Below are 21,289 nucleotides of genomic sequence, written 5' to 3' on the forward strand. Positions count from 1 at the left end.
ACTGCATCGTGACGAAAGTGGCCGAATGAGGTGGTTCAAGTGAGGAAACCAGAAGAAACTGCTGCGGGGTTTGGGTCTATCAGGGTTCATGTCTTGGGTCGGTTCGTCAAGGTGTTGAGGTAGTCCTCGTCCGTCAACGCCGGTGACTTGTCAAGGCTTGGTGCCATACTTTTTCTAAATGAATGATATTGTTTACGGCGTCCGTTTTGTTTGCTGCGAATAACCACTTCTTTTAATACTGCAGATGCTTCATGCGCTCATCTAACATCGCCATTAACCGTCTGTAGATGCATTGTTGTGCGCAGAATGGGAGAATGAGTGCGGAGGCGTTCGGTTTCTGACTACCAACCAGAGTCTTCCCGAGAGGCAAGACCCATCTCGATATCTTGAACACTTTGCGAGCGTTGTGGCGAGCGGGCAAGCTTACCCACGAACTAGGTGCATCGGTCGATAATGGGTATCTTGGGCGACGAAACCCCCAATCATGTAACGAGCCACTGCCTCTCAAGTCATGTCAAGATTTACTCATATAGTGTAGCACACAGGCTTTCTATATCATGTCAACAACAAAATGGCAAGCCGGCTCTTCCGTGTTGCAGACAGACATTGTAATCCCTGAGGACTTTGGTTCCTAAGCCTTCGAACTGAGCGGCCTTTGCTGAATCGGCTCAATAGTGAGCTCCATGGCGCAGCATCACATCACAGGCGTCGAGCTTTTCTGGAGACGTAACACGTCGCTTGTCCTTTGATTATCGTGTCAAATGCGTCGGAAATGCCGCCGAGCAATGGGGGACTGTGAGAGATGAGCACCATGAGATCACCTCCCTTGTCCAAAGCTGGAAAAAATGTCTCGAGCCCTCACCAGGTGGAAGCAACAGAGCTGAGAAGAATTATGAACGCGCCTGAAAAGACTTTAGAAAGCAGGGGCTTTTTGATAAAATCGAGAACCAGCATTACCCGGCTGGTCACTTTATAGAGCAAACGTTCTCAATGACAAGCTAAGCTCTACTCAAATCTGTTACGAGGAGCGACTGAGAATATCCCTTGTTGGATAAGTGTATAAACCAGACTAATGCAACAGATGATATTGCGGCATCACATCTGCCGGGCCGATATCTAATCACTTGTGGTGCTCTCTTCCTCGACTACTCTTCTCCGGAGTCCAGCCCAGCAGCAAGATTCTTGCTTGTGTCCCAGGTTCGTGGACGATACGCCGAGCTGATATATGTATTCTTCGCTATATACAAGTGATGACGCCGGACGACGTCGGTCATTCGCGGTCGTGCTCTGTATGACTTATTGTAAGAAAAGGCCTAAGTCACTGTCCTTGGCATCACGCAATATCGCCCAAAGACTTCGTTGTTTCCTCACTAGGCACAATATTCACTGGTCCTTCTCCTCCGTCTCCGTCTTGGTTTCACGCTTCAGAGGTCCTTTTTACCCAAAGGGCCGTCGACACTGTTCACAACAAATTGGGCGTGCTCACTTCCGTCCAACTTGCGCTTGATATACATGACATTTCTGTAGAGCAGGACTGTTTCAAACATCAGCTTCAACATCATGATCAACGACACACTTGAACATACTCGCAGGAACGACGACCCAGGGTCCGTTAAAGCCGACATAGTAGACCCAGAAGTACAGGAACTCGGGCCGGCTGTGCGAGACGCCGTGAAGGTAGTATTCAGTCAGGCTGGTCGAGTAATAGAGCATGACGCCGTACAAGTGACCGACGCACATGATGGCCGTGAGAGGATAGCGGAAGTTGCTTCGCTTGGCTATTGCCCAGACTATAGTCCAGCACAAGGGTCCCCACATCAACTGGATAAGAGAAAGGTTATGAGACGATGATGTCTTTTTCGAGATGGTAAGGTATCACGTACAACAGTCAGGGACTCCACGCAGAGCATGAATGGGTCGGAGGTTAGGTACCGCGAGTCGGAGAGGGAGTACTCCTTCCAGAGCTGGCCAAAGAGGGTCTGTAGGCCTGCGAGGTCTTCATGATGGTAGATGTAGTATCCTATTGACAGGTCAGAGACCGATCGAAGCCGAGTAGCATTGAGATTACAGACCTTCGAAGAAGCAGTGCAGGAAACCGCCTGAGATGACTTATTAGTCGGCCGTGTCGAATATCGAAGTGGTAGTCCACTCACAGAGAGCGAACCATGCGACGGTGAGCTGGTCGGCTACGGACAAGCTGGGGCACGCTCTCCTGGCTAATTGAACAGCCGCCGCGACACTGGCAAGAATTATGACGCCAAATGAGACGAGTAGAACGGCCACGGGGGTCTGATTGACGGTGTAATGTGAGAGAGGCGCGCTAACGGGGTAGTATGGGTGTGCGGGGACACCAGCAGTCTCCTCATGTATGGGAGATTCCATGTTGCCTTATGGTCAATTACACTCGTGGATAATTGTGATGCCTAATTTGACTGATTCGAGCACGCGGTGACGTGAGAAATACGCGTCGTATGTTGAGTGTTGGGTTGGCGATGATGTTGGAAATTGGGAAATATTTTAGCGGTCAACTCGCTGAAGACGAAGCGCCCACCGGGTGCCCCAGCTCTCGTGAACCATGACTGCAAAGGCGGAGAACTGCTTGAGCTCATAGTAGAAACGAACATCCGAATCCATATGTGGCAAGAAGCCTAGGGCGTTCATGGGATAGTAAGACGATGTTCCTGCTGTGTTCCCAGGAAATCGAGGTCCGACTTTCATGATGGCACTATTCAAAGAGATACAGGGTCGGTCATAATTGGGCAGTTGCGAACCAGCCATGACACTAGCACTTGCTGGCCATTTTTTGCTTTTACTGAATCTGGCCGAGTCAAGAAACCAAATTTCAGCTCGCAAAAAGCCCAAAAGACGATCAAATTAATTCAATTGTGACAGACATCTTTCCAATGATAGTGCCTGCCTATCCGACCGAGTTGCGACTGGTGTTGCTTCCGTTGGCGCGTCGAGAACAAAACGGCAGTGCCCTTAGGTGTACCCGGGGCCTGAAGGGGAAGTCGGACCGCCGATCTTCCGCTGCAAGTTAGTGCGACGCCGTTCTTACCGCCAGGTGGTCTCGTATCACTCAGTTCACGTCAAGCCATCGACTTCATCCTCAACCCCACTGTCAGCTCGACACCCAAAATACTCTAGACCACAGCCCTGCGAATTTCAAAATGGGCGACATACCGGTCGTCGATGCTCCCTTTCCGCTGACGGACGTCGACAAGTGGGTCCTCTCACAGACCGACGAGGAGTTCAAGGAGCATGACTGGGAAGAGCTGAAGGAGATCATCAGTGCGTGATATTACTGCCGGGACCCGAATATTGGTCTTATTAGTCGTCTAACTTTCTGCAGAGACCAACAAGCTGGAAGTATTGAAGCGCAAGCCCTCAGACCTGCGCCGGTACATGAAGTGGACGGCCGAGACTAAGGCCGAGTATGGCTCCATGACCAAATACCTCCTTGCCAACCGGTTGCCCCAGACCTGGGGCGAGCCGCCATTCAGCCCCAAGTCGCTCATTCCCTTTGAGGACCCTTCCGACTACCGAGTTCTCGTCAACGACTGGCCGTATGGACTCGACCCAGAGATCACCCACATCGTGGTCTGGTCTCGTACCATTATCCCCACTGATGCCGAGACGGGAGACATGACGCCAGAGAGCAGGAACATCACGCAGAGATTCGTCGACAGGTACTTTGTCGAGAGCCTCGGCGAGGGCGGAGAGGATCGAGTTGTCTGGTTCAAGAACTGGGTCGCCCTGCAAAGCGTACGGGCTCTCGAGCATATCCACGTCCTTGTGCGAAACGTAGACCCCGAGGTCATTAAGAAGTGGGCCGAGGAGCAGCCATGGCATAGACAGAACTGAAGTCGTAGACTCGATAGAGACAAATAGACAGCCACAGATGCCTCAACTGATAGTCTCACGAATCGAGCTCGCATGGATTATGCTGCACGGCGCTGGCGGCGATTGACGGGTGCGGGGGCCTCGTCGTTGCCTCCCTGCATACCCTGAGCCATTCTCTTGCCAGCTCCAAGCAGTCCAATACCGGCGTAGGCGCCGTAAGCCGGGACAGTGAGCCACAAAATCCAGCCCCAGTTGCCGAACAGAACGACGGCAATGACAGAAGCCCAAGTGACCCAGATGACGTCGAACATGTAGTCGGTCAAGCCGGGGGCGGCAAGGTCCTCGCCGGCCGTCTTGAGGCCTCCTCCGGCGTCGTACTTGGGGCGTCCGGTGTTTTCCAGGACGAACTCGCAGATCAAGGCGGGTGCGGAAAACAGGATGAACCAGAACAGAGAGCGAGATCTGATGAGGAAGTGAAAGAGCAAGAAGCCGACGTTGACGATGGCAGAGCCGATGTGGAGGTTGTTCAGAGCGGCCGCGTTGGACTTGGCGCGATCCTTCTTTGCCTTTTGCGCCATGTTGAGTACTGATGAGAGTCGGAAGAACGGGACTATGAGGGGTGACGGCTGTTGTCAAATAGGCCAGGAGAAAGTGTTTGATCCGACACAGAGAGCGACCACGCCGGATAGGTAAGTTGCTGGTGATAAAGACAGGTTGCGGCCAGACGTGGATGGAGTTGAGGCTGACAGGACGTGGGGTGACGAAATTCCAGAGCGAAGTGTGGCTTAAGCGCGGGATTCCATCGGTCCAGTGATACCGGCGAACGGCGCGAAGTGGGGCATTCAGAAAAGGTGGCGGGCAGGGGAAACGGTCACTACGGGGGACGGGAGGTTGGCGGGTGACGACAGGGGGCTGGTAGGTAGGCAGAAGAGGTCGCTGAGTGGGCGCTTGTTTCTGTTGCTGGGCGAAGTGACGGTGGTCGCTGCGGCGTCGTGTGAGCCAATCAGGCCTGCGGCATCACAACATCAGGCGCGACTGAAAGGAGGGAACCGCTGCCGTTCAGGTCAACTGTCAACAAGGAACCGAAGGTAAGGAAACGGGAAACGGAAACCAGTCCAGAACTTCTTTCTTTCCGCCATCCCACGGCAAGTGACGAACTGACGTCTGCTGAGCATTTGGGAATTTCAATCCTGGACCCTCTGAGGCCCGTCCCTCATTGTCTCTTCCCGCCGTCCACGGTCTTCCCCCCTACCGGTACCTACCCAAGTGAAGGTGACTTGGTGTTCGCCCCTCCCCTTCGACGACCTTCTCTTTCTTCCTTCGTTTTTGGGTCTCGTCAAGCGCGCCTTGAAGTCACCTTCTTGCCAGGAGACTCAACCCAAGTCTGTCAGTCAGATGGACCGTTGCTGTGTCTCGGGTTGCTGCGCGGAGTCGACACTGCATCTTTTTGACCATTCATCATTGCATCATCCTTCCCAAGAGTGAAGCGCAGAAAAGGGAAACCCAAACAATTCGCGGGACCCACCACGACAACGGCCTCCAGTGTTTCCACCACAGGCACAACAGCACAACACCATTTGGATCTGTTCGACGACCATTGCTACCACCGTCGCTTTATTCAGCATTTCCGGCGTCAATTCGTCTTCGCAGCCCTTTCATTACGGCTATTAATTGTTAATACCTCCAATCAGCCGTTACTACGCACCCGACTGCAGACCACGTATTGCTCTTCCTGGTCTGAGGCTCCGCGCGACCCCCAACCTCGAAATTCACGGACGCAACTTTTTGCGCTTGCACACAAAACGACATCCTAGCTCGACAGAGCTCAACCACGCTTCCCTACCATAGCCGCCCGCCCTCTCGGGACGCTGGTTAGGCACTGCGACTTCCCAGCCATTCAGACTGACGACTGTTAACCCTTTCCGCGCGATCCCATGGCCACAATCTCTTCTCGACGTTAATCCCCTCCAACGAGCCGTTCACCCCCGTACATTACGCCGCGAGAGCGAGAATGGCGCCCACGAGCGCGGCCATTACTGGGCTGCTGCGACAGGTCATCTACTACCACGTCGACAACAACGCCTACGATAATGCTCTCTTCTTCGCCGAGAGGCTGAACGCCCAAGACCCGAAATCGAGCGAATCTGCCCACCTTCTGGCACTATGCCACCTCCGACTCGGCGATACGAGAACTGCCTTTGAGGTTTGCAGGCAACCTGCATCCCGCGGAACAAACCTGGGTGTCGCCTGGGTGTTTGCGCAGGCATGCCTCAAGTTGGAACGGTATAAGGAGGGTATCAACTCGCTGGAAAAGGCACGAGAGAAATGGATCGGCAAGACGAACCTGGGCAAGCACACCACCTCGGCCCGATCCCTGTACCCAGACGAGCCCGCAGTGCTGTGTCTTCTTGGGAAGCTGTACCGCGCCTACGACGACAGGAGGAGGGCCGTCGAGTGCTTCGAAAATGCCGTCAGAGTCAACCCGTTCATGTGGGATGCTTTCCAAGCTCTCTGTGACATGGGCGTCAACGTCCGGGTACCCAATATTTTCCAGGTCACCGACCAGTTGACACATTCTTTCGACCAAGACGCCGGCTCGATATCGCAGGAGCCCAAGGACGGTATGGCGAACTCTTTCGAACCCAAGAGGCCCCAGCCTCGTGCCATCACGGATTCATCCGACCCCTTCAACCTTCACCGATCCTCCACCTACCAAGACATGCCCTTCAGCGCCAACGTCTTCTCTGCTGAGGCGGAAGAGAACGACTTCATGTCGAAAATCACCGCGGCAAGGTCACGTCTAGGGCCTTCGACCACGTCCAGCGGGGATGCCGATCTCATGGAAACGCCGACCGGCCCTACTTCCATGCCAGAGGTTCCAACATTGCGTTCCACTGGTGCCCCCGAACCCCCTCAGGCGCCACCGCGACGGACGCGGACAGCTCACGGTGTCGAGCCTGGTTTTCTGGAAGCACCGCCGAAGATGAGTTATAGGTTAGGCGGGAAGAGAGGCACCAGGAGTCAGGACAAGGAGCAAGTCGAGCTACACTCTGATACCGGCACCGGCGGAGGCATCTTGCGAACAGCCGCGCCCTCAGAACGCAAAAGAACAGTGTCTGGGCACCCTGTTCAGTCTAGACAGCATTCCGAAGAAGCCAACGCACCAGCGCAACGGAGGAGCGCCAGGTTAAATATGTTCAATAAGCCTTCGATCGTCAAGGCGAACTCTGGCGCTGCTACTATCGGCGCCGCTGCGACCCGCGAATTGAAGAAGGCTAGACCCCAAATTTCTCGAATTATGCGACCAGGCTCGAGTGGCTCCAGCGTTGGCAGGGTGGTTAGTGGCAACCGTAAGCCCATCGAAGATAGCGGCATGGACGTCGATCACGCCGAGGCCTCCAGAGTCCGCGAACCTCATCCCGTCCAGCACGCCGCGCAGAAAGCCATCTCCACGGAGCCTGACAACGTCAAGATCGAAGAGAGCCTGAGATGGATCATGGAGTTGCTGAAGAAATTCGCCTCTGGTTACCACGCGTTGAAGAAGTTCCGTTGTCAGGAGGCTTTGCAATTCTTCGGTTCCTTGCCCCGCAACCAACAGGAAACCCCTTGGTTACTGGTGCAAATGGGAAAAGCGCACCATGAGCAGGGCTCCTACAAGGAGGCCGAGAAATTCTTTAGGAAACTGCGCGTCGTGTCTCCGACGCGTATGGAGGACATGGAAATCTACTCGACCATTTTGTGGCACCTCAAGCGCGAGACGGACCTGTCGTTCCTCGCACACGAGTTGATCGATGCTGACTGGGAGTCGCCTCAGGCTTGGTGCGCTCTGGGCAACGCCCATTCCCTTATGCGAGATCATGAGGCGGCCCTGGGATGCTTCAAGAGGGCCACGCAACTGAAATCTAGTTTTGCATACGCATTTACCCTCCAGGGTCACGAGCACGTCGCCAACGAGGAGTACGAGAAGGCTCTGACCGCCTTCCGTCACGCCGTCGCTGCCGACCGTCGCCACTACAACGCTTACTTCGGTCTCGGTGGCGTGTTCGAAAAGTTAGGCAACTACGAAAAGGCGTACACTCACTTCCACACGGCATCTGTCATCAACCCAACGAATGCGGTTCTTATCTGCCGCATAGGCGCCATCCACGAGAGGCAGAAGCAACTTCTGCCAGCCCTCCAATACTTCAGTAAGGCGGTTGAATTGGCACCAAAAGCGGCTATGGTCCGTTACCGGAAAGCGCGGTGCCTCATGTCCCTCAGGGAGATCGAGGCCGCGGAGAAGGAACTGTTGATCGTGAAGGACATGGCACCAGACGAGGCCATGGTGCACTTCCTCCTGGGCAAGTTGTATCGCATGGTCGGCGAAAAGCAGATGGCGGTGCGCGCCTTCAGCAATGCTCTTGCTCTGGATCCGAAGGTGAGCTCTTTTTGGGCATCGATGCACGTTCTTAGCTAACCCGTTCCGCAGGCCAGCCAGTCGATCAAGGACGCGATTGAGAGTATCGAGGATGATATGGGCATGGAGGACTCCATGATGACATGAGCATATGACACATGAATTCTCCTCGACCCGTGGTCTGTTTTGCTCCTTGGCCGCCGGAGAGGATAGCGATTGTGTGCATTTTTATTGGGTGCTTCGAGTACAGTATTGGAGACGAATCTGGGTACGACGGAACGAGGGTTCGCCAGCTTGGGTTTGGGCACGATTAACAACAGCACGATGACACGGATTCATGTTTATCGGCATGCTGCATGGCATCGGCGTTTAGGAAAGCAAAGCAGGGGGAAGCATATTGGCTTGGGAAGGGCGGATGGTCTGCCCTGTTGTATATTATCGGACTCGCATCGTCACTGTCGACACGGTGAATAGGTCGCAACAGGAAAAGTAATGCACGACTTAGTCGTCGTCTTGATGAAGACACTGGAACCATCCGTCCCACTTCTTGAATCTTGGGACACCAATCGATTACGAGAAAGTACGAATACAGCACCTCACCCCCGGGATATCTCTAGAGTCCAGCCCTACCTATCCTTGTCCCATTTCAAGAAATCGGATCGAGCCAGAATGTCGATTTCGTCCGGGTTGAACCAACGCGTGCTCCCGCAGCGTGACATGTCGGGGTGGAATCGCTGGAATGGCCTGTCGTCACCAACCCTTCCAGAAGGCAGAAGGCAGATCGCAAAAAGGTGATCGGTGGGACTGGACCCCTTGCATGAACTCAGTGGAGGTAAAAAGCAGCCAATCAAAAATCGGACAAGCGCCATCGGAGAACCCAGGCGGACGGCAGCCAGCGGGAGACAAAAAATCTGACGCGTGACAAAAACAAAAGGCCGGCCGCGAAGAGCTCGGGCCACCTCTCCGGAGTCTGTTTTTGGCGAGTGTTGAGTGGACAGAAAATGGCCGCCACCACGACCCCTGCCAGCTCCCGTCCTTCCCAGAGAAAAAAAGAGCCGTCCAGTGCACGGGGCAAGCGGAAACCCCATTGTAAATGAAAACAATGCCCAGCGCGCCTGCGAAAACGCTCTCCAACCGGCTGCAAGTGACTTGGAAAATACACGACGAAAAATAGGGACCTTACCGTTTCGCTATTTTTTGGCCAAACCCCAAAACGGGACTAGCGTACTGATCCGGACCTGCCTGCTGCGACAACACCCAAAGCACCACACAATCAGTAACCCATCCCCCAGACTTGCAGCACTGCCTTATTTATTCTTCTCCCCCTCTCTCTCCCCATTCCCACTTCTCTTCTCCCACACCCAAACGTATCCATCACCAACTCACGTCATCACTTGTCTTCAAGACAACTACAACAACTTCATCCACTAAGCATCCACTTCAAATAACCTCATCAACATGACTGGACGTAAGTACTATCTATCTTCACTTTTTCCTGTTACTGCAATCGAGGTGTTGGTCGCGTTCCTGCCGATCGAGTCGTACCCCGCGTCTTAATGGACCCTGTCCATCGGCATGCACCACCGCATGCGGACGCGTCGCCACGCCTTCGCCAGGTCGCGTCAACACCAGATCGCATCGCAACAGCTTCATTTGCATCTGATCGTATGATGCTAACTTTATCTCAGGCGGCAAGGGCGGCAAGGGCCTCGGAAAGGGCGGTGCCAAGCGTCACCGCAAGATTTTGCGTGACAACATCCAGGGTATTACCAAGCCCGCCATCCGCCGTCTCGCTCGTCGTGGTGGTGTCAAGCGTATTTCTGCCAGTAAGTTCCAACTACATCGCGTTTCTTCCCCATCACGATCTAACAAGCTTCGCAGTGATCTACGAGGAGACCCGTGGTGTCCTCAAGTCCTTCCTCGAGGGTGTCATCCGTGACGCCGTCACCTACACCGAGCACGCCAAGCGCAAGACCGTCACCTCTCTGGACGTCGTCTACGCCCTCAAGCGCCAGGGCCGCACCCTGTACGGTTTCGGCGGTTAAGCGTGTCCTCTCGACACAGCTTGGCCTGGTTTTGCACTCTCTTGTACCCAACGTTTGGTACGGGAACTGCATGACTCGGCGGGGATGGTTCATTGGTCTTTCTCAACGGTAATGGGATATGGATACATCACGTTGATTTACGGCGTTTGGGGATCACACGAGACTCTGGGAATGATAGTACTCAAGGCGTCGATAGGCAGACGCGTTTGTCTGAATGGAAACACCGCAAAGGTGGCATGAACATACCAAATCTTGTTGCACTATGCTTGAATCGTGACGCGTGTCTTTGTTTACATTTTGTCGAGGCCCACTCCGCCAATGTGACTGGCTCCCCTCGTAGTCTTCGCCCGAGCTCCCCTGGCAACATCCCGTAGTTGTCATGTCAAGGTTGTTTCGCTGAATCTCTTCGTCTATGGTATCACAAGTATTTCCTTCCCGCAGCCGCCACCCTCGCTCTGAACACCGGGCTCTTGACCTCCATATTCAACCTGTAAAACGGACTCATCGTCGCCTTGACCCAGTTCTCGTACACCTCCTGGAAGAAGTTCTTGATCGCCTCCTCGGTCGCAGGGCTCGTGGGGTTGGCGCCGATGGCCGTCGACGACCGCGACGACGCCGTGCTCGAGGGCGCCGAGGGCTGGTGGAGGAGGAGGAACTTGACGTTGCCGGCCGTCACGAAGCAGGAGACGTAGTTGTTGAAGAACTTGTCGACGACCTTGAGATATCTAGTCCACGGACCTTGGTCAGCATCGGGTCGTGTGTGGCAGCATGCACCACCGAAAGAAGACGCTGCTTACAGCTGTCCTTGCGCCCACTGCACCTCCTCCACGATGTCCAGGCTGCTGTGCAGGATGAACTGGTTCAGGTGGCGGATCTGCTCGTTGAAGCGCGACTGGCCGTCGCCGCCCTGCTTGGAGGTGCCGAACTCATACTCGAAGAGCGGGTTGTCTTGCGTGCCGACGATGGCGAAGTAGTACGACATTGTTCACCGCGCCGTCGTCATCCGTCCCCTTTGCGCAAGTGATATCGTAAATATTAAGTCGAGTTCGGAGGCGTCGGTGGCCAGTCCGTTCGTAAATCGGGGTTCGTTCGTCGTGGGAGGAGGTTCGAAGCTCTATTCCTTTCGCTGTGGCCGCTTCACCGAGTATCGCGATACCTTAGCTGCCACGAACGCTGGACCTGGAATGGCACAGGCACAGACAGGCACGCGGGGCGGGCGGCGCTGCAGGGCGGTGGAACCCATCCGACACCACACCCCGGCCGCGCCAGAAAGGTCGGGTGCACGCACCACCCGCTGGGAAATTCCGCTGCGCCGCCGAGACGGCGAGCCAATTGGCTCCACCGCTTTCGTGAGCTCCAAAATTTCCCTTGTCGAAAGAGTCGAACGGCTTTGCTGGTGCAACGATTCGAAGGGCATCCCCGAGCTCAACACCCAACGTCGAAAACCCCGTCTCCGACGACACAAACAGCGAGAACGCGACGAACTCCAAAGCGAACCAGGTCGCTTCCCCCTGAATCGAACCGAACCGAACCGCCCCTAGAGGCAAACCACACGCACAACACTCACACGACCATGTTCGGGGCCTTCCGCATCACGTCGCCACTGTCTGGCGGTCTGCTCTGGAAGATCCCGTGGAGGCTGTCCAAGTTCCAGAAGCGGCGCCACAGGATGCGCCTCCGCGCGGTGGACGACGTCGTGGCGACGGTGGACGCGGCGATGGCGAAGCAGGGGCAGACGATCGCGGCGCTGGAGCGGTGGAAGGCCGAGATGCCCACCGAGGCGGAGATGCTGCCGAGGGACAAGTACACCATGTTCGACCGCAAGGAGAAGAGGTACCGCAAGGGCATTCACAGTATGTTTATTATCCCCTTTGATTTGGTCTGGCGAGGGTGCAAGGGGGGATTGATGGCTGACTTGATTGTTGCAGAGCTGCCCAAGTGGACGAGAGTTTCTCAGAGATTGAACCCCCCTGGTTACTAAACGAGCACGACGACGGATGGACGAACGAATAGACGGGAGAAGCAAGGGCTGGAGGAGAAGATCTTAACGAAGGGGTGGTGGAGGGCTGGTCTGGGGAGGAAAAGACTGGAGAGTCGGATTGTACGATTATGTACTCTACAAACTCGATCTCGGCGGAGAGTGGATGGCCTTCTGAGGCTGCCACTGAGAAACACAGCCTTCACAGCCCATTGTACATTACGCACCTGTATGGGGTCCAGAGAGAGAAACACCCATATCACGCAATATCAAGACACAAACCCCAATCGTGTCCCAAACCGTGTCAAATTGAGGGTATCGATTCCCAAAGCCCGTCCTGCAAAGTACGAAAAAGCATATTTACCCGCCTATATGATGTGATGAAACCCCATGCTTTTGTTCTTCCCGAGGATAGCTCTTCTTAGAAGAGGCATCCTCGGCATCGAAAAAAATGAAAACTATCGCCCCTCGTCGTACTCCCCGCCGCGCTCCCTCTCAATCGCCCTTCCCAGACCGCCCCTGCCCTCGTCATAGTCCTCTCGGTACTCGTCACGGACCTGGCCTCCGCTCTTGCCGCGGCCGTACTGCCTGCCCTCCTCGAAGCCGGGGTCGAGGTCGGTGCGGATGACGCGCTCGTCGAGCTTGGTGCCGCCGATGTACTTCATGCAGTCGAGGGCGTCCTGGTGGGTGTAGTACTCGACGAAGCAGAAGCCGCAGGGGGTCTTGTTGAAGCGGTCGAGGCCCATGACGAGGCGCTTGATCTCGCCGCACTTGGAGAAGAGCTCGTAGACCTGCTCCTCCGTGGTGTAGAAGGAGAGGTTGCCGACGTAGAGGGTCGTCGCGTCGGCGAGGGGGTCTTCGGCGGGTTCGGGCTTGGCGTCTTCGTCGTCGCCGCGGTGGTCTCTTCTGCGCTTGTTCTGGGAGGTCATTGGCGTCAGCTGGACCGGACTGTGAGAGGTTGAGGAGGAAAGAAGGAAGCTTTACCCTGCTCTGGTAGTATGCGCTCGGCCTGTCGAGGCGCTCTACTGTGCTTCTCACTCCGAATCGCATTGTGACTTGTGTAGCTGAAGGAGGGATGATCCAATTGCCGTCGATTTGCGCAAGTTGGGACTGATACCAATTGTGGATGAGAAGAAAGCTGCGATGAGTATGGATAGAAGTTCGATGTTGAAGTGAGATACCTCGAGAAAGTACCTGAGGCTCCAGTTGGCAAGGCACTTCAGCTTCTGGCCCGTGCGTCAGTCTTAAAGGTGAAGGAACTCCCAACTTCAACCACCTGCTTCCTGTCGCCTTTTCATATTTTAATCGCAATCTTTTTAGCAGGAGCAACGTTATGAATGAAGTGTGTTTGGTGTAATGATTGAACCTTTTTGTTAACGATTGAAATCAGAAATGTGATGTGGGCGCAATGATCCCTCTACCAAGCTATCTCATGGCTACATGCTTTCATCTATTCACTACCCATCACTCTTTCTCCTATCAATAAAGGGAATCATTCTTGATCATTCAAATGCCATATGAATACTCGACATGCTTAAATTATGGTAGAATAAGGCTGTTCAGGCCGACTTCAAGGGCCAATTGCGTGTGTAAGTCAGGTAAGCTTGGACAACTCTCATTGGTCTGAGGCGCTACCTCAGCCCGGACCTAGGTACCTAGAGCTTGGACCCTCCGTGTGGCTGCAGCAACGCGATTTTCGTCCAGGAACATTTCAGCGACAACGCTCCAGAGACCTACGAAAAGTCCGCCGGCGACCTTCTGGTTCGATTTCCTCTCCAAACGACCCGCGAATTCGAACACACCTGAACAACTAGATCCTCGACATAGACGCCGGGAACAGCCACGCAATGCCCAAGGTTAAGAGCTACGCGGCTCCGTGGTTGTCCCATGGCCCAGGCCGCAACTTGTTCGCGCCCTCGACCGATTCGAAGGCGCTGAGCGCCCCGTCGCCCTACGCCAAAAAGAAAAAGACCATTGGACCGAGACGGACGATCGCTCGCAGAGGCACCGAAGTCTTCGTTGCTGTCGGCAAGGAGCTGCGATGGGGCGACCTGGCGTACCTGAAAGAGAAGTGGTCGACGAGCCACTCGCATCGCCGTATGGGCAGCCGTGTCAAGCGTGAGGATTCGACACAGTCGTTCGACGATGCCATTCCTTCTACCGAGGAGGCTGCAACCGCTCAGGGCTTTCGCGTAGGTCTCAGCCTGTTGGAGTTAAGAAGCGACTGCTAACAGTTTGCGATAGACCATCAAAACACCCGTCGCGGACGACATCCAACAGCTCATCATCTCACCCAACTCCGACTACCTCGCTATCTTGACGACGCACACCGTTCACATCTGCGTGGTTCCCGACTCCTCGCACCTTACCGCCGAGGACACCAGTCCCTTGCGACCGAAGATCTGGACCCTGGGGCCTACCACCCATGTTACCTCGCGCTCATCGGTCGCGTCGGCGATCTGGCACCCGCTCGGCGTCAAGGGATCCTGCTTGGTCACCATCACCACCGATGCGATCGTCCGCGTTTGGGAGCTCTCCCTCACAGACCGCTGGTCCTTTGACTCTCCTACTCTGTCGATCGATTTGAAGAAGCTGGTAGATGGCACAACACTGGATCAGGACTTCACGGCATCCACGGCGGCTACGAACGCAAGCTTCTCACAGTATTCTTTGGAGATGCAGGTCGCATCAGCGTGCTTTGCTGGACGTGGATCAGGGGGATGGAGTCCGATGACTCTCTGGGTCGCCATGAGGGAGGGTGACGTCTACGCGTTGTGCCCTTTGCTGCCTCAAAAGTGGGCGCCGCCCCCGACTCTCATCCCGTCGCTATCTGTGTCCATCGTGTCCAAGGTGGCCGCATTGGAGGACGACCCCGCTGTATCGGAGAGGGATAAGCTCCTTGCTCAGCAGCAGCTCGAATGGATGGGCGACCTGGACTCCCAGGAGCCGCAAATCATTGACACGGCACCGGGCGAGCAGCCGATTGAAGTATACACACGTCCCTCTCGGCCAGGTGTTGTGCCAAGGCTGCAGGGTCCGTTCGAATTCGATGCCGACCCCGAAAGCGAGGACATCTTGGACGGCTTGTTGACCGACATCACCGTGATCGGTAAGAAGGTCGACACCGAGGACCTCATGATGGGCGAGGAAGAAGACTTGGACTTTGACGACGGGGATCAAGAAGGGCTCTCTCTGTCCGTCGTCTGTTTGCTCTGCACGACCGGTCAGGTCCGAGTCTACCTCGATCTGGAGGGCATTGAAGCTCAGTGGCTGCCCCCACGCAATAAGTCCAGGCTCGGACGCCTCTTATCAGCCGCCGACCCGCCGTCTCTACTTACGTTCCAATGCGTCGACACCTTGGCCAGTATCGAAGTCAACGAGGACGCTTGGCCGACCTTCTCTTCAGATGTCATGTCGCGGTACTCGTTGTTTGTCACCTCACACGCCGGCATCACCTTCCTTTCTCTGTCACCCTGGGTCTTCCGTCTCGAGGGTGAGCTCTCGGGCGAGTCGGAGGCGGGCTCTGACTTCCGTCTCGGTCTTTTGGTCAATGGGCAGAACTCTATTAGGGACAGACTCTTCACCCAACCATCCAGAGACGTCAATGTGTCATTGGCCGCGTGTGCTGCCATTCGCGACCCAGACCTCGGGTACTTCCTGTTGTCGGCTACTCCGTACGAACCGATTGCTCTGACTTTCGAGACACCCGAAGACGACTTCACCCCCATCCGTCACGAGACCCCCTACGAAGAGAAGCCTGTCACGATGGAACCTCTGGACTTTTATGAGCCTCGTCCAACCTTCCAGCCGTCGCATGCCTTTGAGCAACAGTCTGACCTTCCTGAGCTCATCAACAGACTACGCAGCTCACGCCACAAGACAATCGTAAACCAGGAGATCCGGCTGTCCCCGGTGACTCTGCAGATTCTCACAGATGCTCATCGCGTCCTTGGCGAAGACACTTACCGCCTCGGCACTGCTGTGGCAGAAATTTTCCGCCGCTGTAGCACGCTGCAAGACGAGCTCCGGGACCAGATCAAGAAGGCCAATGAAGTGAAGGAGAAGATTGACAAGATTGCGGGTAACGACAAGGACGGGGACGGTGAAAGCGACGAGGTCAGGTTCGAGCGGCGGATCACAGAGGCGCAGGAGCGCCAGAAGCGGTTGAATGAGAGGCTCGAGGGCGTCCGAAAATACGTCGGCAAAGCCGCAACTCGGGAGCTTAGTGTCAAGGAGAAGGCGTTTGTGGAGGAGGTCAAGAGCATGGAGGCCAGCGTGCTGGGGAACCCGGCTGCGAAACAACAAAAGCTGCTTAAGAAACGGTTTGAGGACGTGCAGCGATTACGGGACGAACTTGTTGCCGAGGTGGAGCGCATACAGAAGCCAGGCGACGGCAACGAAGCACAGCAGTCGCCGTCCAAGGCATCGGAGCTTAAGATCCCCTCGGAGATCCGCAAGGCCAAACTCCAGCAGGTCATGGGTCTGTTGAACCGTGAGACGGCTCTGGTTGAAGCAGTCACGTCGCGTCTAGAACGTCTCCAGACATAAGCTAGAATGGGTAGTATGGGTAGATAGGTAGGATGACAGGATACCAAGTGTTGTTACGTTAAGCCCCGTCTCAGGTTTTGCGCAGAGCGATGCGACGAACTAACGTAGCGGTTGAACCTCGAGAAGCACAGAACACGCACTAAAGGTCAACTGACGTTGGTTTGACTCCGGACAAGGCGACGAACCATGTGGTGAGGTATCACAGACCGTCATGTTGAGCGCACGTCCTACCCGAACATGGGATTGAAATATACAAGATCAACTTCTGAGTCAGGTAACGATTATCGTTGAGTATTCGTCCCTCAGTGCCGATTATGTCAACAACAGGGAAGATGCCGAATATGGTTACAGTCTTGGGCTCTGTCGTCGTTGACGTTGGGCTCTTGGAGGCTTCAATATCTTTGGCTGTGGATGGTGTTAAGATCGGCAACTTGGGCGGATGAAACTGCACTCTCGACCAATCGCGCACCTATCACAACGCGCCTCGTTAGATCGTTCGATCTCGGCTATCAAGACCAGCCTCACTTGCATGATGCAGGGTAGCACACCAAGTTGGAGATACTCTGTACATTGGTGCCCGATGTCCCAAATGATGTCTTTAGGGAGCGGGAACGGGAGGAAGCGCGCAGCAAGAACCCGACCTCGCCTTCAACGCCGACTGCCAAATGCCGTGTAATACACCCAACCCTCGGAGCATCGTACACTGTCACATCATTGAGACGTGGCGGTCGGGGACGTCGCCCTCGTGGGAAATGGTTGCGCACAGAGTCACCTTCGCGTCCGACGTTGCTTCTTTCGTGCTTCCCTCCCGCTTCGAGATGCGCTTCATCACGGTTTTCTGATACATAACAATTCTGATCTCGGGCACCCCTCCTTCTCTACCTTGCAGCGGAAACAACTTCCTTGCATGCTGCGGTAAGGCGGGATCGGCGCGTGTTCTCGACAGGCATGATCCTCGTCCTGAGCCATCAGCGATCACACTTCGGACGGTTCAGAGAGCATCAATAACCTCAGCCTTCCCGTTTCGTCGGACACTCGGTGTGATGTTGATCTCTTTGGGAGACGGCAGAGCTAACGCCTCGCGCCGCTCGTCCTCTCGCAACCTGAGCGTCATCATCAGAGCGCAAAAAAAGAAGTGTCTCACTTTGAATTGGGCTCGTGGTATCCGGACGATCTTCACCGCGGGGCTTTCTTTCCATTGCGGGTTGCAGCTCAGGGATGACGGCAGAAAACGAGCTCGAACTTCTTACCGAAACGGATCTCGTGGAAACGAATGGGATATTTTCTTCCGGGGGGTGTGAGAGGCTCGCGGACCGCCACGAAGTAGAATCGGGCTGCGTTCGGGGCGCCCTGCCGCGATGACCGATGACTCTGACGGTGGAATTCAACCATTTCCTCACCCGGTGTAACTCGTGCCAGCAGACGAGACGTGGGAGCCGCTATTTTATATCTGATTCCAACGAGTGGTCGGCCGGTCGTTGTCGTGGCAGGCAGATATGCGATTTTCGATCCGTTTTGCACTTTTTCGACGCGTTCAGAATTCAGGAGCTGAGAATGGCGCAAGGGAGAAATGCAGTAGGACTTCAGCCCAGCAGACCTAACGAAAAGAAACGATGACTCCGATTACTGCCTGCAGCAGAGATACTCGATACGAAGGCACATGCGTACTGAAAGAATCTGATTGGGTTGCGGTGTCCAATTGATGACCTTCTTTTCTTTTCCAGCCCCCCTTTCCAGCGATTCGCTAGGTATGCAACTTCCACACACGTACATTGGGGCTTCCAATCCGATGAATGGACTTTCTTCTTCTACATTCTCTTTGCCGGCTGTCTATCTGATTCTATGCATACTACCCATATGCACAACCCGAACATGGGATGGGCGTCTAAGCGGGCTTCAGCCTCTCCGACCTCAGTTGCCCGGCCTCTGACTGAAGACGTACGAACATACCTCGACTAGAATTGGTCATGCATGGGTCTCAGGCTGTGTACTTACCGTTCGCCTCATCTTCTTCCCTTTGCATTAGGCTGTCTGTCAACTTGCTGCCGGCAGACAGCCAGTGCAGCCGATATTATATAAGAAGTCACGATGGCCTGCACATCCTCGTTATTCACCTTTACAAACACCTGAACGCTACCATTCGGTGCACATGATAGTGCTTTTGAACGAGAAACGTGAAGTTGTTACACCGTCGCATTGTCAGTTACTGAAGACGATGGCTCCCAACCCTCTATGCCTCGCCTGGCGAGAGCAGATCATGGGCAAGTCTTCCCCTCCCAAGTCACGTCAAGACTTTCAGCTACTAACGCAACTTGTAGACAACCTTCGTCTGATATCCGGAAGAAGTGCCTTCATCGACATCTACACCTCTCGTCACCCCAACAAGTCGTACACTATCTACGCTGTGAAGGTCCACAAGGCTAAACGCCAGGAGATCCTGTCAGCCACCGGCCGCGACCTCGAGGACGCCTACGAAACCCTTCACACCAAGTCAGCCCAGGAGGTGTACCAGTTCGTCGAGCTTAATGGCTTTTCCTTCCCCCGCGGTATGAAGCCCAACGACTCGGACACCTCCGACAGCGAGGCCTCGACGCTGGACGCTTCCGAAGTGCTCTCCGTGTCTGCAATTTCGTCGGATAGCGAAGTCGACGACATAATCTCCCACAAGGGCAAGAAGTCGAAATCGCCTCACCGAAAGAGCAAGAAGAAGTCCAAGAAGACCGCCTCATCCGACGAGGAGACCTGTTCTGATGCGGAAGACGCCCCTCGCCGTCGCCAACACCCCGGCCTTATCACGCGCCCGTCCTATATCCCGGCGCCTCCCATCTCGAACTCGCAGCCTCCTCCTCCTCCCCCCGGCTGGAGAGGACCTCCTGCGCGTGTGTACCCCCGTGCTCCAGGCCAGGGACCCCCGCCTCCTCTGCCGCCCCCAAACCGATTCCCACCCGGCATGAGACCCCCTCCTGGCATGGCCCCTCCACCCCCGGCACCCGGCCCCGTCTCGGTGCCCGCGCCCCCGCCCCCTGCGGCGCCGTCAAAGCCCGTCCGCCTCGTCATCAGCTGGGCGGGCCACGGGGAGAAGAAGATCGTCGAGCACTGCGTGCCCAGTCACCGCGCGCTGCAGAGGACGGCGCTCGCCCACGTCCGCGGCAACTGGCAGTCCTTCGAGAACGTGCTCCCGCAGGAGATGACGCCCGGCCGCCTCTGGGGTCTGGGTGCCAAGGTGAGGCGCGTCGCGTTCGGCAAGGAGATGTACGCCATCTCGACCGCCGCCGGCGTCGACGACCTCGGCATGTACTTCAAGGCGGACGAGATCCCCAAGTTCGAGATCGAGGTCGAGCATGATGCCAGCATCGCGCCGCCTCCCCCGCCGCCTCCGCCGGCGCATCCTCACCCTCAACACTAATCCCTTGGTGGCCTGACGAGTCGCATGACCTATTGATCAGAACCCATGTGCTTTTTGGTACAGATGGTACAAATACAATGGGTTCGGTCACAAATAAGCCATGCCACTCGTCACACCACCCCTGGCAGCTACGGCTGATGCGGCGCACTTTCTCTTTCAACTTTCCGGTCGTTCCAAATTCCCTGCTTTTCGACTTTAACAGTGTTGCAACCAGCAGCCAACTTCATTGATTCAATGCCTAGCTCGTCATTTTGTCGCAGGGGGTCATTACAGAACGGACGAAACAGGATATCCAAACAAATATCTCGTCTTTTGGGTCAGGTGCATGAGCTTTGGTCACAAAAGCAGGCAACGCATCGGCAAGGTGTTTGAGAGAGAGAGACTCTTGGTATTACTTTCTTTGGTCGGATTGGTGTTGAATTAAGGGTGTTGTTCAGGACATGACGCGAGGTCTCCATTTGAAGAGGCTGCATGTGCATCAAATCGGAATACGGTAGATTGTCCAGGTCCATCCATCAGGTCTCCAGATAGATTCAATTCATCTTCCTTCTCACCTTCACATTTCGTATTCATACAGCCGCCGCATTTTCGAAAGGATTGATACGAGCCATTGTGTTATGCAGTTGGTCAATCGCGGGAGATTGTCACACTGCAACGTTCAGGATTACTCAGACGAGGCGACGGCAGCCTCGCCGGTCGTCCGCCTCATTTTCGCGTTTTTGAATCCTACAACCCGGTAGGTCTTCAGAAAACGCGAGGAAGGGATTACGGCGTGGCGCGCTAGTGAACCCGGTGTCTTGGTACCGAAGGCGTAGAGGGTGTGTGATTGCCGGTGCACTCGGTGTGACTGCCGTGATTAGGTGTGATGGGTTTTCGGCAGCCCTGGGTGATGAGTGAGCTAGGCCGCGGCTGACGCGGGTTGAGTTTTGATTTGCGTGGTCGGAATTGGGATGTAGGATTCTAGAGGATGGGGGTTCTTCGGGCACATGAGGTTTTGGTGGTGATTGGGTCATGCTTGGTGCGATGGATGGTTGTAGGATCATGACGGATTGGGCAGCTTGGTGTTATCTGAG

At 55.2% G+C, this 21,289-nt stretch overlaps 9 protein-coding genes across 9 annotated transcripts; 5 read left to right on the forward strand and 4 right to left on the reverse strand.

Annotated features, from left to right (window-relative positions):
* Positions 1-1,424: 1,424 nt before the first annotated feature.
* CkaCkLH20_06894 (ebp domain-containing protein) lies at positions 1,425-2,382 on the reverse strand (the record flags this gene model as incomplete). The annotated part of the gene is made up of 5 exons (XM_038889611.1): positions 1,425-1,534; positions 1,587-1,821; positions 1,884-2,020; positions 2,073-2,099; positions 2,154-2,382. The coding sequence occupies 5 exons, from the start codon at positions 2,380-2,382 to the stop codon at positions 1,425-1,427; spliced, it is 738 nt and encodes a 245-aa protein (XP_038744974.1).
* Positions 2,383-3,170: 788 nt separating this feature from the next.
* On the forward strand, positions 3,171-3,864 carry CkaCkLH20_06895 (uncharacterized protein; the record flags this gene model as incomplete). Its single annotated transcript, XM_038889612.1, has 2 exons — positions 3,171-3,291; positions 3,353-3,864. The coding sequence occupies 2 exons, from the start codon at positions 3,171-3,173 to the stop codon at positions 3,862-3,864; spliced, it is 633 nt and encodes a 210-aa protein (XP_038744975.1).
* Positions 3,865-3,941: 77 nt separating this feature from the next.
* Positions 3,942-4,421, reverse strand: CkaCkLH20_06896 (uncharacterized protein; the record flags this gene model as incomplete). The annotated part of the gene is made up of 1 exon (XM_038889613.1): positions 3,942-4,421. The coding sequence occupies one exon, from the start codon at positions 4,419-4,421 to the stop codon at positions 3,942-3,944; it is 480 nt and encodes a 159-aa protein (XP_038744976.1).
* Positions 4,422-5,854: 1,433 nt separating this feature from the next.
* On the forward strand, positions 5,855-8,386 carry CkaCkLH20_06897 (tetratricopeptide; the record flags this gene model as incomplete). The annotated part of the gene is made up of 2 exons (XM_038889614.1): positions 5,855-8,260; positions 8,312-8,386. The coding sequence occupies 2 exons, from the start codon at positions 5,855-5,857 to the stop codon at positions 8,384-8,386; spliced, it is 2,481 nt and encodes an 826-aa protein (XP_038744977.1).
* Positions 8,387-9,814: 1,428 nt separating this feature from the next.
* CkaCkLH20_06898 (histone-fold-containing protein) lies at positions 9,815-10,284 on the forward strand (the record flags this gene model as incomplete). The annotated part of the gene is made up of 3 exons (XM_038889615.1): positions 9,815-9,860; positions 9,928-10,065; positions 10,121-10,284. The coding sequence occupies 3 exons, from the start codon at positions 9,815-9,817 to the stop codon at positions 10,282-10,284; spliced, it is 348 nt and encodes a 115-aa protein (XP_038744978.1).
* Positions 10,285-10,702: 418 nt separating this feature from the next.
* CkaCkLH20_06899 (trafficking protein particle complex subunit 2) lies at positions 10,703-11,266 on the reverse strand (the record flags this gene model as incomplete). Its single annotated transcript, XM_038889616.1, has 2 exons — positions 10,703-11,009; positions 11,082-11,266. 2 exons carry the CDS (start codon positions 11,264-11,266, stop codon positions 10,703-10,705), a joined length of 492 nt encoding a protein of 163 aa, XP_038744979.1.
* Positions 11,267-11,857: 591 nt separating this feature from the next.
* Positions 11,858-12,265, forward strand: CkaCkLH20_06900 (54s ribosomal protein l31; the record flags this gene model as incomplete). The annotated part of the gene is made up of 2 exons (XM_038889617.1): positions 11,858-12,137; positions 12,213-12,265. 2 exons carry the CDS (start codon positions 11,858-11,860, stop codon positions 12,263-12,265), a joined length of 333 nt encoding a protein of 110 aa, XP_038744980.1.
* A 455-nt stretch (positions 12,266-12,720) lies between these two features.
* CkaCkLH20_06901 (nuclear cap binding protein subunit 2) lies at positions 12,721-13,312 on the reverse strand (the record flags this gene model as incomplete). Its single annotated transcript, XM_038889618.1, has 2 exons — positions 12,721-13,179; positions 13,247-13,312. The coding sequence occupies 2 exons, from the start codon at positions 13,310-13,312 to the stop codon at positions 12,721-12,723; spliced, it is 525 nt and encodes a 174-aa protein (XP_038744981.1).
* A 797-nt stretch (positions 13,313-14,109) lies between these two features.
* Positions 14,110-20,216, forward strand: CkaCkLH20_06902 (nuclear pore complex protein an-nup82; the record flags this gene model as incomplete). The annotated part of the gene is made up of 3 exons (XM_038889619.1): positions 14,110-14,454; positions 14,507-16,754; positions 19,129-20,216. The coding sequence occupies 3 exons, from the start codon at positions 14,110-14,112 to the stop codon at positions 20,214-20,216; spliced, it is 3,681 nt and encodes a 1,226-aa protein (XP_038744982.1).
* Between the last annotated feature and the right edge of the window lie 1,073 nt (positions 20,217-21,289).

This window comes from Colletotrichum karsti (genome assembly GCF_011947395.1).
Source record: "Colletotrichum karsti strain CkLH20 chromosome Unknown Scaffold21, whole genome shotgun sequence".
In the NCBI taxonomy this organism is placed as follows: domain Eukaryota; kingdom Fungi; phylum Ascomycota; class Sordariomycetes; order Glomerellales; family Glomerellaceae; genus Colletotrichum; species Colletotrichum karsti.